The sequence below is a fragment of the Megalobrama amblycephala genome, linkage group LG14, assembly GCF_018812025.1.
Source record: "Megalobrama amblycephala isolate DHTTF-2021 linkage group LG14, ASM1881202v1, whole genome shotgun sequence".
Lineage (NCBI taxonomy): Eukaryota > Metazoa > Chordata > Actinopteri > Cypriniformes > Xenocyprididae > Megalobrama > Megalobrama amblycephala.
Genome location: NC_063057.1, coordinates 15,116,468 through 15,132,008, shown reverse-complemented (window position 1 = coordinate 15,132,008; position 15,541 = coordinate 15,116,468). Strand labels below are relative to the sequence as shown.

Genomic DNA, 15,541 nt, shown 5'->3' with positions numbered 1-15,541 from the left:
CACACACAACACAAAGGACCTTTCTGATTAAGTAACTCAATACGATCCACTTAATGCATTGACATATGTGGAAACGTGGTCCTTCAATTAGCATGCGAGACAAGGACTGCAATCATTCTGTCAGCTCCCATTAATTATAACTGGACACAATGCATCCTGCTGGAATTTCATAAACTGGATTCTGTAATCCTCTGAGTGGGTGAGACAGAGAGAGACAGAGTTTGTGTCTTTGTGCTGTGTGAATGCGCATATGTTTGTTCCTTTCGTAGCTTATTTCAAGATGTGTTATCAAACTGTCATTAGTCAAATGTTATGTTTTGCCATTCAGTGTTGCTATGCGGTATCAAGTTTTGAGTCTGTTTAAATATTCTCCTTTGATTGTGGTTCATGTTGGGTTTCCATGTTAGAAAGTGGTGAAATCAAAGGTTTATGGGAAACTTATCACCATTATTTCATACATTAAGAACAAAGTCATGTTGGGTTTCGCCACTGGAAATATCATCTGTGTAAAACATTTGACTTGTTTTTTCCACACCCAGCTTAACGTCGACGTGTGTGTCGCTATAAATCTTTGGAAAGAAAAAGAAAATGAGGAAAAACTCCACTGATACTAATTGCAAAATAAACCGCAGGTCTGTTCATATAGGAACAACTGTTCATATTTTACAGCCGTCTGGCGGAAGCTAGTTATTTTAGTTCTTAAAGTTTCAAATATGGATATTTTTCTCACACAAAAGCATCGCTTCACTTCGTAAGGCCTTTATTAACCCCCCAGAGCAGTGTGGATATCTTTTTTATGATGGAGGGATGCACTTTTTTGGGCTTCAAAATCTCATCCTCTATTTACTGCCATTATAAAGCTTGGAAGAGATAAAGTCATATACTCCTAGGATGGTTTGAGGGTGAGTAAATCATGAGGTAATTTTCATTTTTTGGGTGAACTATCCCTTTAAGAAAACTTTTTGTTTAATTTTGTTAGACAAAAACGATGAATGAAAACTACTGTATACCTTCAAGGTTTTATGCTCATTATATAGTGAAAGCACAGGCCATTATGACAAACCCATGCCAGCTTGTAAGGTGCAATGAAAGTACAAACTTATCAATGGACTGCAAGTTTCAGCTTTTACACACATTGCCAAATTCTTGCCCTTTATCAGATGAGTAAATGCTCACTGAACCTGTGAACAGGGAAGCCTCTGCCGTAAATGAAGATAGGGCAGGGTTGGGGATGCTCTCCCCTCTTGCTCGCACAGGGGATTGGGTGGGGTGCCTCTCTACCCGCTGCCTGGCACTGGGCATTTCCAGGAGTGCGTCTTTGCCAGGCCTCAACTACGGGAGAGTCATCCAGAACATATTGTAGCAATTACAGCTCCATATAAATCAATATGCTTCTGCTTAAAAAAGTGATCTGATCCCAGCACGCTCTGGATCCAGTCTCCTTCAGGTCCATTTTGATTTCTCCCTCCTTTTCTAAAGGCAAGAGCATTATTTCACACTTCGAGAGTGATTAAGGTCACTTAAAGCAGCTTCACATTTTTTATGTAACCATTAACTGAGCCATATTGGAGGTTAGTGGAGGCTATAAATACTGAGTAACATTTATTGGCAAACAAGAATTTGGTCTTAATTTCCAGCATAAATATATTTTTTCGAAACTGAAATTTTTTATTTTAGATGACAACTGAAAGTGAAACATCAGAAACACAGACACAGACACACACACACACACACACACACACACACACACACACACACACACACACACACACACACACGTACGCATACACGCACACACACATACCCTCACACACAAACACACAAGCAATGAGTTACTATGTTTTATGGGGACATTCCATAGACGTAACATTCCTACCCCTAAATCTACCCATCACACAAAACTTTCTGCTATTTTAGATTTTCAAAAAAAGATCATTCTGTATGATTTATAAGCTTATTTCCTCATGGGGACCAAAAATGTCCCCACAAGGTCAAAATTTATTACTATACATGTGGAGAAATTTGGTCCCCATAACATATAGGGAATACCAGGAACACACACGCACACGCACACGCACACACACACACACACACACACACACACACACACACACACACACACACACACACACACACACACACACACACACACACAAAGTGCATGCCTATAAACGTGCAGTGATTCAAATCCTTTTAGACTCATCATCATTTGTTGTATTACGGCATCTTGTGTCGAAAGATGGTACTGCATCTTTCTTATTTCTTATTTAATTATTATTAAAGGCTAGAATAGATGTCATCTTCATTAAATGATTAAAAACGTAATTAAAAAAAAGAAAAGACGAGTACAGAAACGAGAAAAAAAGGAGAAAAAGCACAATGTCTTCTTTGTTCAGTGGTCTAGACAATGACGACCTGGATAATGTCAAATTCTAATACCCATTTAGTTAAAAAACGTTTAACACTTAAAACATAAAATTAATATTTATTCCCATCTTACCTATTACTAATACTTACCAATTAGAGACAATATCCAGACAATTAAGCCCCGCCCATTTCCTGGTACTCAAACGCAAACGCCGTTTCCTTTAAACAAGACACTTAATTTCAATACTTGCAGCGCATAAAAGCAATTTAAAGGAGGAGAGATTTACTAAGGTCGGAAGAACAGCAAATATACGTACCTATAACGTCTATAGAGGAATTTGAGAACTTATTTTCTGAAATTTAAGTGAGAGAAGGTCTACTATTTTACTTCCCTGCTGAAAAAAACAGCATATGCTGGTAAGGTAGGTTTTGAAGCTGGTATGCTGGTTTGAGCTGGTTTATGCTGGTCCAATTTTTGACTAGCATAAACCAGCTCAAACCAGCAGGGTTACAGAGGATATAAACATATTTTGTTGTGTGTATGTATGTGGAAGAGAGGCATGAATGAATTAATGATGTCTGAGGTAACTAGGGCATGTTATAATAATAAATGTGTGTAAAGTGTGTTCATAAGACAGTGGAGCAGGAAGTGTGAGCGAGTGGAGCTCAAACCCTCTCATATATCATCACAATACAGAGTCCCAGCACTTTTCTCCCTCATCTATCATCTCTTCTGCACACATACACACTCATAAAGCACTTGCTTAGGAAAATAATGTTATTAAACCAGCAATATATGAACAAACTTAAACCAGTGTTCCACCGTATGACAACAAATAAAAACATGCAAGTGTTTTTTATTATATTGTACTGTATAAATATTATTATAAATCTATTTTATTAAATTTTATAATTAATATTATACATTAATTAAATATCAGGTATATTAAGCAAGCAAGCAAGCAAACAAACAAATAAATATGTATATATTTATTCAGGGTATCACATCACAAAATACTCAATACTTCACCAAAATACTCTGGAAAATAACAATATCTATAGTATTACACATCTCTTAATGTCTATAATTTATTTTATTTGTGCTTTTGTGCTCTTATTTCTATTCTTATTTGATCATAAAACATATACAAAGAAATGTAAAGGTTCCCTTTTTTGAGTGCAAAAATGATCTCCATCACATATAATACAACTCTTAAGTTTGTGCACTTGGATAATAATCACTATTTTCACCTAAACATTACATCATAAACATTTCTTTAAAATGGTGTACATTAAACATTGAAATTTCTTTAAAAATAAAGCTCTACCACAAAAACATACTACCTTAAAATATCTGTAAATATATTTCAGAAGTTTAAAGAGCTTGTGCAATATGACAGAAATTGCATATAATCATATTATCAACAGCATCAATAAACTATACAGCTAGGAAATATCTTATATACCTCAACTAGTGTTAATGTAACAGCTGGTCACAAACTGTGATTTGCTGGTTAATGATTATTAGAATAAACCGTATGTGAGAAAATGTGACCATAGAGGCATCTGAGTGGTTTAGTCTGTTAAAGAGCAACACGTTATTGCTAGTCTAGGTTTTAGTTAGCTGGTAAACTTTGACAAAACAAAACATACATCAATGTGGCAGGTAATTATTCAATGTCTCCACGAATAAAGCTTTTTTGGGTGCATGTTTTAAAATGTGTTGAATAGCTTGTGAACGGAGAGTTTCCTTTATATGATGCAAGACCAGTCACTGGGGGTCCGTCCATACTGCAACAGGGCAAAAATGGGTAACACTTTAATTCTAAAGATCACTTTAAACTTTCTTCTAACTATAAGTACCTTTGTAACTATGTCAGGTACCAGTCATTAAAGTATTAGTAGACTGTCTGCTTAATATCTGCTAACACTTTATTTTTAATGCTCCCTCAACAGACATATTGACTATAAGTAACTTTTTAACTACATAACAACTTATTCTACTAACCTGAACCCTAACACCTAACTCTAACCGAACAGTCTACTATCAGTCTTCTATTACTCTAATGAGAGTTAGTTGACATGTAGTTGCAAAGTTACTTATAGTTAGTAGACTGTCCACAAAAGTGGACCACCAAAATAAAGTGTTAAACAAAAAGGTTATGACGATGAAAACTTTATGAAATAAAATGAAATATTACCCAAGAAAAAGTCACCCAAAACCTCATAATTCTATTTGTCCCGTGTGGTTTGGGATGGGGGAATAGAAAGGTGGGGTTATTTATTTATTTTTAAAATTCTTGTTAAGGAGCTGCAAGAATTCAGCAAATTAAAAACCAAACCATTGAAATACCAGAAATATCCCAATTTTTCCATTTCACCACAGGGGGGCGAAGCAAAACTATTTATAGGCCCCATCCCTTCACCACATGATAACCAGCACAACAAATGAACAAATATACAGTACAGTCCAAAGGTTTGGAACCACTAAGATTTTTAATGTTTTTAAAAGAAGTTTCGTCTGCTCATCAAGGCTACTTTTATTTAATTAAAAATACAGTAAAAAACAGTAATATTGTGAAATATAATTACAATTTAAAATAACTGTGTACTATTTAAATATATTTGACAAAGTAATTTATTCCTGTGATGCAAAGCTGAATTTTCAGCATTGTTACTCCAGTCTTCAGTGTCACATGATCCTTCAGAAATCATTCTAATATGCTGATTTGCTGCTCAATAAACATTTATGATTATTTTCAATGTTGAAAACAGTTGTGTACTTTTTTTTTTCAGGATTCCTTGATGAATAGAAAGTTCAAAAGAACAGCATTTATCTGAAATACAAAGCTTCTGTAGCATTATACACTACCGTTCAAAAGTTTGGGGTCAGTAAGAATTTTTATTTTTATTTTTTTGAAAAGAAATTAAAGAAATGAATACTTTTATTCAGCAAGGATGCATTAAATCAATCAAAAGTGGCAGTAAAGACATTTATAATATTACAAAAGATTAGATTTCAGATAAACACTGTTCTTTTGAACTTTCTATTCATCAAATAATCCTGAAAAAAAAATATTGTACACAAATATTTTGTACAATTGTACACATTAAATGTTTCTTGAGCAGCAGATCAGCATATGAGAATGATTTCTGAAGGATCATGTGACACTGAAGACTGGAGTAATGATGCTGAAAATTCAGCTTTGCATCACAGGAATAAATTACTTTGTCAAATATATTCAAATAGAAAACAGTTATTTGAAATTGTAATAATATTTCACAATATTACTGTTTTTACTGTATTTTTAATTAAATAAATGTAGCCTTGGTGAGCAGACGAAACTTCTTTTAAAAACATTAAAAATCTTAGTGGTTCCAAACTTTTGGACTGTACTGTGTATGGGCTGAAAACAAACCAGTATCTGTGAGAAAACTTTAAAAAGTGTTCCAACATTACAGCAAATAAATAAAATATAAATATGCAAATATTTATATAATTTTATGATATGGTATTATTAATAATATTATACATTAATTAAATAACAGGTATATTAAGCTGAATTAATAAATAAATAATCTGCAAACTACGGGGAAAAACCCCATGCATGGCAATAAATTAATTAAATTCCTGTAATTGAAAAGACACAATTTCTAAGCTAACCAAGTATGAATGCACTTGTGCATGTTTGTCTGTGTGTGGTGTCTTACCTGAATATCTGTGAGCTCCTTTAACAGTCTGGAGGCAAGTGGAGGAAAGCTTCCCTCACATGGAATATGTAGATTCTAATGGTCAGGAAAATTTGTAATGGAAAATTTGTAAAGCTCAAAAAATGGGCCAAGTTTTTCACCCAGAAGTGGATATTTGTTGACTCGCCTACATGTTTTGATAGTGATCTGCGGTGCTCTTATCATCCAAAACAAACTAAACTCACCTCTCCCTGATATAAGATCCTGCCAACTGGGCTAACGACACAAGCTGTTCCAGAACCAAACATCTCCCTCACTCGGTTTTCCTCCAGAGCCTGCTGAAGGTCGGCCATGGTCAAATAGCGCTCGGACACTTTAAACTCACCCTGTTAGTAAAAATGAAAATCAACCAATCTGAACCAAGCATATGCAGGACAAAAACACAAAAAAGAAACCTTTTGTCACATGATTCTGTTTTTGTTAGTTCTCTCTAGTCTCATTTGTTGTCATGGGCTGCATCCTAAATCGCATTCTCTCTTGAGTAAGTACTTATTTTGAATAAGTACTTCACAACCTCTAAAAAGTATGTTCTAAATAGTATGAAAGTTCAGTATGAATATAATCTGGACATACTACTATGCGCCATGTTGCCCTTATTACGTGACCCACCAGTGTCAGTTATGTTGCTTCACTGCCATTCACAAATCCTCTCCCGTGGCCTCATTGGATAGTAAAGTGTCCATCGTATGCTTTTTGCTTACTCTTTTATGAGTACTGTTATTATATGTGAATAAAAGCCTAAATTCAAACTGTTAATCATATAAAGTGATCATGTCTCTTCAAAAAAAATTGGACTAAACCACTTAATTAATATGGATTAGTTTTACCATCTCTTTATGAACTTTTTGAAGTGTCAAATTGGTAGTTGTGTAGGCTGTCAATGGAGGGACAGAAATCACTTAGATTTCATCAAAAAGATCTTCATTTGTGTTCCGAAGATGAACGAAAGTCTTACACCGTGTCTACACCGGACGCGACCGTTGTCGCTTGCGTCACAAGAGCTAAAAGCTGTCTACTCTGTACACGGCAAAGCGCCCGTTGCAAAGCATTTGTCCTTCATATCAATACGTCATAAATAGAATGAGTCATCAGTTTATTGTCGGAGTTTTTCCGCTTGCGTCGCGCCGCATCCTGTGTAGACAACATCACTGATTATAATGGGTTGTGTTATCTTTTGTTGCATCGCTTCACGCTGCTCGGGTCCGGTGTAGACACTGTGTTACGGGTTTGTAAACGACAAGAGGGTGAGTGATAACAGAATTTTCATTTTTGGGTGAACTATCTCTTTAAAGAGACATCTTTATAGCTTATTTTTGTACCTTATTAACTTTATACCATATTACCTTTTATTTACCCCTAAAAGGTTGATATTATCACCTTAAAGGGTTAGTTCACCCAAAAATGAAAATAATGTCATTTATTACTCACCCTCATGTCGTTCTACACCCGTAAGACCGTTGTTCATCTTCAGAACACAAATTAAGATATTGTTGATGAAATCCGATGGCTCAGTGAGGCCTGCATTGCCAGCAATGTTACTGCACCTCTCAAGGTCCATAAAGGTACTAAAAACATATTTGAAACAGTTCATGTGACATCAGTGGTTCTATCCTAATATTATAAAGCGATAAGAATACTTTTTGTGAACCAAAAAAACAAAACGCTGCTTCATGAAGCTTCTGAGCTTTATGAATCTTTTGTTTCGAATTAGTGATTCGGATCTCCTATCAAACAGCTAAACTGCTAAAATCACGATTCACTGATTCGATTCGTAAAGCTCTGAAGCAGTGTTTTGAAATCGACCCATATAAACATTGTTGAAAAGTTGTTAATTTGTTTTTTGGCGCACAAAAAGTATTCTTGTCGCTTTATATTATTAAGATAAAGCCACTATACTCACATGAACTGTTTCAAATATGTTTTTAGTACCTTTATGGATCTCGAGAGGTGCAGTAACATTGCTGGCAATGCAGGCCTCACTGAAGATGAACGAAGGTCTAGAACGACATGAGGGTGAGTAATAAATGACATTATTTTCATTTTTGGGTGAACTATCCCTTTAAGGGTATATATTACTACTCTAAGGTACTATATGCAGATTTTATTGGCAGATAAGGTACAAAGTGGTCCCTTTTTTATAGGCAATTCCCCACCCCAGTGACAAGCTGTTGTACCCCTAAAGATACACATTTTTTATCTGACAGTATGGTTTTGACAGTTTTTACCCATTTGCGAGCAAGTTCTAGGATGCTTTGCCGTGTAACTCCCGGCAGAATTATGCCATCTAAAGGTGGTGTTGTGAGCTCCTCCTCTGGAAAGAAAAAAAAAAAATCCAAGTGAACTGTCACTTTCTTTTTGACCACTAGAGGTCTTTAGTGATCTGCACCAAGCCAGAGAATGAGAATCTAAATCATCATTGATTTGTATCTTTTGAAGGTCCTGCAAATTTACTTTGAGCTCCATATACTTTGACTTCCATATACTCTATATTGTCTGTTAAAGTAAATATACATAACCAATCTATCAAAACACAGAGTGAAAGAGTAACTTTCAAAAATGTTTGATTATCAGCAGTCATCACCTCCTTTCTCATTGATCCAGTAGAGGAAAAGGTTCATGGTGCCGACCTCTGTGATCTGATGGTTGTCTCCATACAGCCACAGAACCTGCTGACAGCCGTAATCCACGGCCTCATACTGGGCATAGATAGACGCTCCATAGTTTCTAAAAGAAATGTAAGTTTCACACATTGTATCTTCTTCACAAACAAAGATCTGTCTTCACCCTGAAAAAAACCATTGTCCTGCTACATTATCATCCCTTCAGAGGCTGATACAGCACTGGCTGCTTTGCTGAGATTAATTCTGCTCTCATGCTCTCAAGTTTTGAGCCATGTGAGCCACATTGCACAGATTTAAAATAGCTATTAGCACACATAACTCCAAAAGTTTACTATGAGGCTTTCAAAATTAAACCAAGCTTGCAGGATTTGGATCAAGGGTAAGAACGTGCCAATAAGTGTGCAACAATGCTCCTCATTCATTCAGTGTTTTGTAGTAAATTACTGAGTCATGTAGACACACAAACAAACACAGTGAAATATCTCTCGCTAAGTTGCTCACCCTCCCATCTTGCAGTCTCCCGTCCCTCCTCTCCAAGCTCGTATGTATTTAGAGTCGGCCCACAGAGACACTGGTTTAGCTCCTGTGCTGAAGTACGATCCCACAGGACTGAGGATGACGAACAGCAATGCACTGGAGGGCTTCTTCACACCAAGGGTGGGCTGCTCACACACACATATGTAAAGAGAATATTGGTTACAATCTACAAAAGTAGGTTTTTGAATGTATAGCCATCATAGATTTATATCCATGAACATATTATGGACAGATTCACAAATGCATGTTCAGACATTAAACATACAAGCTGAAATAGTGAGTTTATTGCAAGAATGAGGGTTTTGTATAGCTCTAACCTCTGTGCCCAGGAAGGTGGGACGGATGTACAAACTGGCAGAGTCTGAGTGGGGAACCCAGTCCTGATCCACCTCCACCAACTTCCTGATGCACTCCAACAACTCTGCACCATCAAAACTCTACAGATAAACAAAGAAAATTAGAAACAGAACTGCAGTTTAGTGTCGCTGTCTTAATTATATACTGAATGTGATGGAGTAAAGAGGGGAGAGACGTCAATCTTACAGGCAGACAGGCCCTGTGGGCGGACTTCTGCATCCGATTCATGTTCATCATGGGTCTGAAGAGACGCACTTTGTTATCTGGACCCCGGTACGCCTTCATACCCTCAAAAAGCTGCACACGGTACGCATTTACATTTAAACATAAATAAACTGAAATCATTAGCTGTGGAAGTCAAATGATTTTATTTGATGCATAACCACACAGATGGCGAGGACAGACCTGTACAGCGTAATGCAGGGCAGAACAGCCTGGATGTATGGACAGATTCCCAAAAGGCTGGATATGCGGCTTTTGCCAGCCTTCCTCAAGACTCCACTCGATGGTCAGCATGTGGTCAGTGAAAACCGTCCCAAACATCAGGCCATTTAGGTCAGGTTTTGGCTTATGGGTCTTTGCTAACTGTATCACTGTGTCTGCGGCCTAAACAGAATGCGGCCAAAAATAATCAGCATCAGATGACATAATACACCAGACAACAGCTTTGTACAGACACAGAATAGGGTCAGTCTGTGAAATTCCTCCCTCTATCCCTCTATTTATTTCTATGGATATCTCTCTCTGACAGAAATGCACTCAAACCCTGAGATTAGACACTCTCACAGATTACATGTTCCTTCAGCAGCCCTCTGTAATCTAGGATTATGGTGGAAAGGTGAGTACCATACTGCTCTCAGTGTTTGTTTAAATGAGACTGTCCATAGCACAGGCAGTGACCTACACTAGACCTAAACTTAGATTAATAAATCAGTTCTCCTTATATATTTTCACAGGCCCAATAAAAAAATCATCCATCCATCCATCCATCTACACCAATCGGGCATAACATTATGACCACCTTCCTAATATTGTGTTGGTCGCCCTTTTGCTGCCAAAACAGCCCTTACCCATCGAGGCATGGACTCCACTAGACCCCTGAAGATGTGCTTTGCTGCCAAAACAGCCCTGACCCGTCGAGGCATGGACTCCAGTAGACCCCTGAAGGTGTGCTGTGGTATCTGGCACCAAGATGTTAGCAGGAGATCCTTTAAATCCTGTAAGTTGTGAGGTGGGGCCTCCATGGATCAGACTTGTTTGTTCAGAACATCCCACAGATGCTCGATTGGATTGAGATCTGGGGAATTTGGAGGCCAAGTCAGCACCTCAAACTCATTGTTGTGCTTCTCAAACCATTCCAGAACCATTTTTGCTTTGTGGCTGAAAGAGAAAGAGGCCACAGCCACCAGGGAATACCGTTTCCATGAAAGGGTGTACATGGTCTGCAACAATGGTTCGGTAGGTGGTACGTGTCAAAGGATGGCAGGACCCAAGGTTTCCCAGCAGAACATTGCCCAAAGCATCACACTGCCTCCGCCGGCTTGTCTTCCTCCCATAGTGTATCCTGGTGCCATGTGTTCCCCAGGTAAGCGACGCACATGCACCCGACCATCCACGTGATGTAATTCATCAGACCAGACCACCTTCTTCCATTGCTCCGTGGTCCAGTTCTGATGCTCACGTGCCCACTGTTGGTGCTTTCGGCGGTGGACAGGGGTCAGCATGGGCACCCTGACTGGTCTGAGGCTATGCAGCCCCATACGCAACAAACTGCGATGCACTGTGTATTCTGACACCTTTCTATCAGAACCAGCATTAACTTCTTGAGCAATTTGAGCTACAGCAGCTTTGTCTGTTGGATCGGACCACACTATCTATCTACAATTTTGAAGACATTACATTTTTAAGTGTTTCTATAGCATTCAAATTCTTTTTGGGGCTGCTGTATTGGCCTGCAGTGGACTGTCAATTAAAATAATATCAGCTCTTGAGTGTACATCTGAGGTGCTTCATTTTTTAGGTGCTGACTCGTAAATCAGTGCTAATCTGAAGACTGTGCTGTCTGACACCACAGTTTACGAGTGCCTTGTGAGTACCTGACTATAAATATGCTAGATCCAATTGAACAACCGACTGTAATCTCTGCTGAGTCTCGAGAGTAATCATGTGGCAGATATAATGGTGGTCAACAGAAGTGTTTTCAGATCTTTAGTTAGTATACTAATTAGTGCTCTTTTACTTAGAACGATCAGACAAAGTGCTTTCTTGAAAGGCTATCATTTTGTTTAGGTTACACTGTAGTGAGAGCTGCAGTGTGGCCATCATCAATTCACTGCCTTGTGTGACCTCATCCACCACAGTCTTCAGTCCCTTCAAGAGGCTTAAATGCGATTATCCTAATCAATAGACAAACAATGCATGATGAACCCATAAATAAAGACCTTTGCAAAAAGCCTTATTTTAGCAGCAGCAGCAGCTCACGTGTTGTGCCTTTTGATCTGATGCCTCTCGTATGAGGGATTGGAAAAAATGTCAGATGTCCATCGATCACAAAATTACCAGATTGAGGCTTATTTCTGTTTAATGACATCTGATATTCAACTAATGCTAATTGTGCTCTTGAAATGATTAAATTAAGAGCATCCTAAAAGAATATAATCTTAGAAGAATAATGATGGAAAAAATATGAAATTGGAGGACAAAATTATATTTCAATGCTTTTGTGTTTAGTATCATATAGTATATTTCAAGTGTGCCCTAAATAGCAATGCCTGATTTTTTTGAGTAAAGTCTTTTCAGTAAACCAATTGATCTGGACTGAATGACTTGTTCAAGTTCAACTCACTGACTTAAATTTCAATCTGTTCCACACACACACAGCTATCATATGACTTTAAACAGCTTAAAATATAGTGCACAAGTCACATTAACTACTTTTATGATATTTTATAGTGGTCTTGTTTCCATTTCGAAGCTTGGAAGCTTCACTCCTCATTCATTGTAATGTAGAGAAAAACTGACCAGCAGTTACTATACTGTTTTAATATTATATATTCTCTCATCCATATATAAATGGACTCCTTATGTGAGCCTGATTGCAGATATCAGACTATACCATGTTTACTTTCAGGCAATGGTGTGATTTAGCCCGTGTGGAAAATAACTTAATCACCACCTGAGTCAGAGAAAGGTAGATACAGAGGGCATGCCGAAAGCCAAGCCAAGCTTGATTGACAGGGCTTACAGTGATCTGAGAGACTCAGTTTTACTCAGCACGGGACCTCTTGGAAGAGCCAGGGCCCTTCTGCTAACTGCCAAAAAGAGGGGTCCAAGGTCACATTTTGGAGCCACGGAAGTCAAAATGTGCCATATAGGGGAAAAGGGGTCTACTACAAGTCACCTCAAGACACTAGGACTTAAAATGCTCTTTTGCTATGCTGTTAGTATGTGGACACTGATATGACCATAAGACAAGAACAAAAGTGCATTTTTCTGAAGAATCAAGATTTCACAGAGGAGAAGAGTTTCTAACTGTCTGGTGTATCAATCAAACATCAGAATGATGCCTCTGGACATGTCGCTGAAGGCAAGTGCTATATCTTACAGTATATATACAGTATATATTTATGGTAATCTGTAATGTGTATGTAATATTCCATACCTTAAAGCTAGAGGCATTGTCAGCCACACCATTATTCTCAAGCTCCTAAAAGGAAACAAACATACATGTGTTAAAATATAATAAGCATAAGCATATTTGAAGCTAGAATATGCAATCAGATTATTTAATTTCCAATCTGATACATTTTCAAAGCACTTTAAGTACCTTAAAAAATAAAGAAATGGTAATTCCTGCTAATTTATGCTGATGCTCTTTACCGATTTCATTTAATACAGTTGAGTGCTTCTCAAAAACAAAACGAACAATGTTGGTCTTACATTTCCATGCTCTTAACAATGTCTTTCCTTAGGAAGTGTCTAGTATATCACATAATTCTTAAGATTAACTGAGTCATCTTCATGTCTTTTTATAATTAAGGATGCATGTGATGCATAGGCTACTTCATATATCTGATAAGAACTGAGAAATTAAAAGAACTGATAAATTATATGCAAGTATGGATACTGTCAAATTAAAAAATCAAAATATCAAACTAAAAACATGCATACTTAAGTGAAACTAAAAAGCTTAGAAAAAGACTGAAGAAATCAAGACGGCAAAAAATGTCCTGACCTCTGTCCTGAAACTGAAACCGGAACCTTTATTTAGTATAGCTGTTTATAGAATGATTGCAAACTGAGTTTCAGTCTTCAGCAGCAGCTATAATTATAACTTCTTTCGATCAAAGACTGTGCTGTGTGTGGTATAAGTTGTTTCCTCAAAAGGGTGATTTTTTTTTTTTTTTTTTTTTGTCAAAATACAAAATGTCATTTGCTTTAAAAAAAGCTGTGAGCATCAATGGCTTGTAATCTCATAGGACAAAAAGATAAAAGTCATAGTGACCTGTAAAAAAATGGACTTTGTACTTTGAAAGTCTAAACGAAAGAGTAAAAAAGTATAATTTTTGCCTTAGAAATGTAAGAATACAAGCATTTCGCTTCAATAATACTCAAGTTGATTACAAATTATCCAAAATAATGCTTAAGTAGGCTAAAATAATAAAGTTAGAAAGTCATGATCTGCTAAATATGACCTTTAGAGGTCTAAATAAGGCTAAACTGTAAGGAGTAAGAAGCAAGAATTGTAATTTTTAATTGCAATAGACCCCTGCTCCAGTAAATATCCACCAAATCCCTTAATAAGTTGGCTATATAATGAAGTACTTTACATCCTGATGAACTCACCCACTCAGACATCATCAAGTTCAGTCATGAAATGAATTTGAAGTGGCTTGAAACATGAATAGATATGTGTGAGTGAGACCGTTTTTAGTGACCAATCAGATGGGTTGAATTAAAGGCGCACCTCCATGTGTCCTTCACTGCACTTGCAATGTTTACAGAAGATTTGTTGCTTAATGGTCTGAAAGGAACGCGACTGTTAAAAACTATAAAGAATTAACAAATAAATGAGCTTGAAAGTGTTTTTAGTTAAATATCAACCACGGTAGAAAAGGGAAACCTCAGAGATTTCGATTTAATAAACAATATTTATTTATAAGCACAAAAATAAAACACAAACACACACACACACACAAAAAAAAAAAAAAAAAAAAAAAAAATATATATATATATATATATATATATATATATGAATAGCCTACAAAAATCTTCTTGTTGATAGCGTAAGGTATTCCATGTGCCTTTAACATGGAAAGCATCAAATGTAAATGGAACATATTTTATATTTGACAAAAAACCCTGAGAGGGGACTTTGCTACCTCGTGTCATCAGTCCATGACGTATGTGTATCAATGATGCGCGTAACTGCAACGTGCATATGACGAACGCATGCATAGCCTACATTACCTTTAGAGATTATACATACGTTATACAACATAACATATTTCCTATATAACACAATATACGCTTGCGTTGTTATCCATTCCAATACAACACAGAATAATGCGTTAAAAATGCGAAAGAGATTTCGTTAATCTCTTTCTTAACGCGCACGCACGACCACCGAGCGTACATTTGCAGACATACTTGGTTTTATGTAAAATATGTTGGGGTTTAACTATTTATCAGATACATAAAGGTTGAAACGCTAATGAATGCGACGCGTGCTCCTTTACCTTGTGAGAATGAGATGATGATGGTGCGCTCGTGGCTGATGCAACGCTCGCCATGATGAATGTGCGCCGTCTGTAAACCTCTTACAGATTACACCATATCAAAGCTAGTGTGCTGAAAACAAACAAAGCATTATTAAAAAGTGTACTATTTGGGATAATGAAATGTGTAAT

At 37.0% G+C, this 15,541-nt stretch overlaps 1 protein-coding gene and 1 long non-coding RNA gene across 3 annotated transcripts; both read right to left on the bottom strand.

The window, feature by feature from the left end:
* Positions 1 to 924: 924 nt before the first annotated feature.
* LOC125244738 lies at positions 925 to 2,842 on the bottom strand. The gene is made up of 3 exons (XR_007179376.1): positions 2,685 to 2,842; positions 2,518 to 2,586; positions 925 to 1,473 (listed from the first exon to the last, which is right to left on the bottom strand). It is a non-coding gene; the product is annotated as an uncharacterized LOC125244738 (long non-coding RNA).
* Positions 2,843 to 3,342: 500 nt separating this feature from the next.
* On the bottom strand, positions 3,343 to 15,484 carry bcat1 (branched chain amino-acid transaminase 1, cytosolic). 2 transcript variants are annotated; one of them, XM_048154953.1, is made up of 11 exons: positions 15,371 to 15,484; positions 13,294 to 13,338; positions 10,038 to 10,238; positions 9,819 to 9,929; positions 9,593 to 9,712; positions 9,240 to 9,400; positions 8,699 to 8,841; positions 8,343 to 8,428; positions 6,303 to 6,443; positions 6,079 to 6,153; positions 3,343 to 4,158 (listed from the first exon to the last, which is right to left on the bottom strand). In XM_048154953.1, the coding sequence occupies exons 1-11, from the start codon at positions 15,422 to 15,424 to the stop codon at positions 4,120 to 4,122; spliced, it is 1,176 nt and encodes a 391-aa protein (XP_048010910.1). In that variant the 5' UTR covers positions 15,425 to 15,484; the 3' UTR covers positions 3,343 to 4,119. The 2 variants fall into 2 exon arrangements, with proteins under 2 accessions (XP_048010910.1, XP_048010911.1); XM_048154954.1 differs by lacking the exon at positions 15,371 to 15,484 and adding an exon at positions 14,478 to 14,568.
* Positions 15,485 to 15,541: the final 57 nt, after the last annotated feature.

Bases quoted from the DNA above. Each gene is read 5' to 3' on its own strand.
- bcat1 (XM_048154953.1), bottom strand. From the start codon at position 15,424: ATGGCGAGCGTTGCATCAGCCACGAGCGCACCATCATCATCTCATTCT. The intron at 13,339-15,370 runs GTAAAGGAGCAC...GTTTCCTTTTAG, and splicing joins CATCATCTCATTCTCACAAG to GAGCTTGAGAATAATGGTGT. The intron at 9,401-9,592 runs GTTAGAGCTATA...GTGTGTGAGCAG, and splicing joins CCACCTTCCTGGGCACAGAG to CCCACCCTTGGTGTGAAGAA.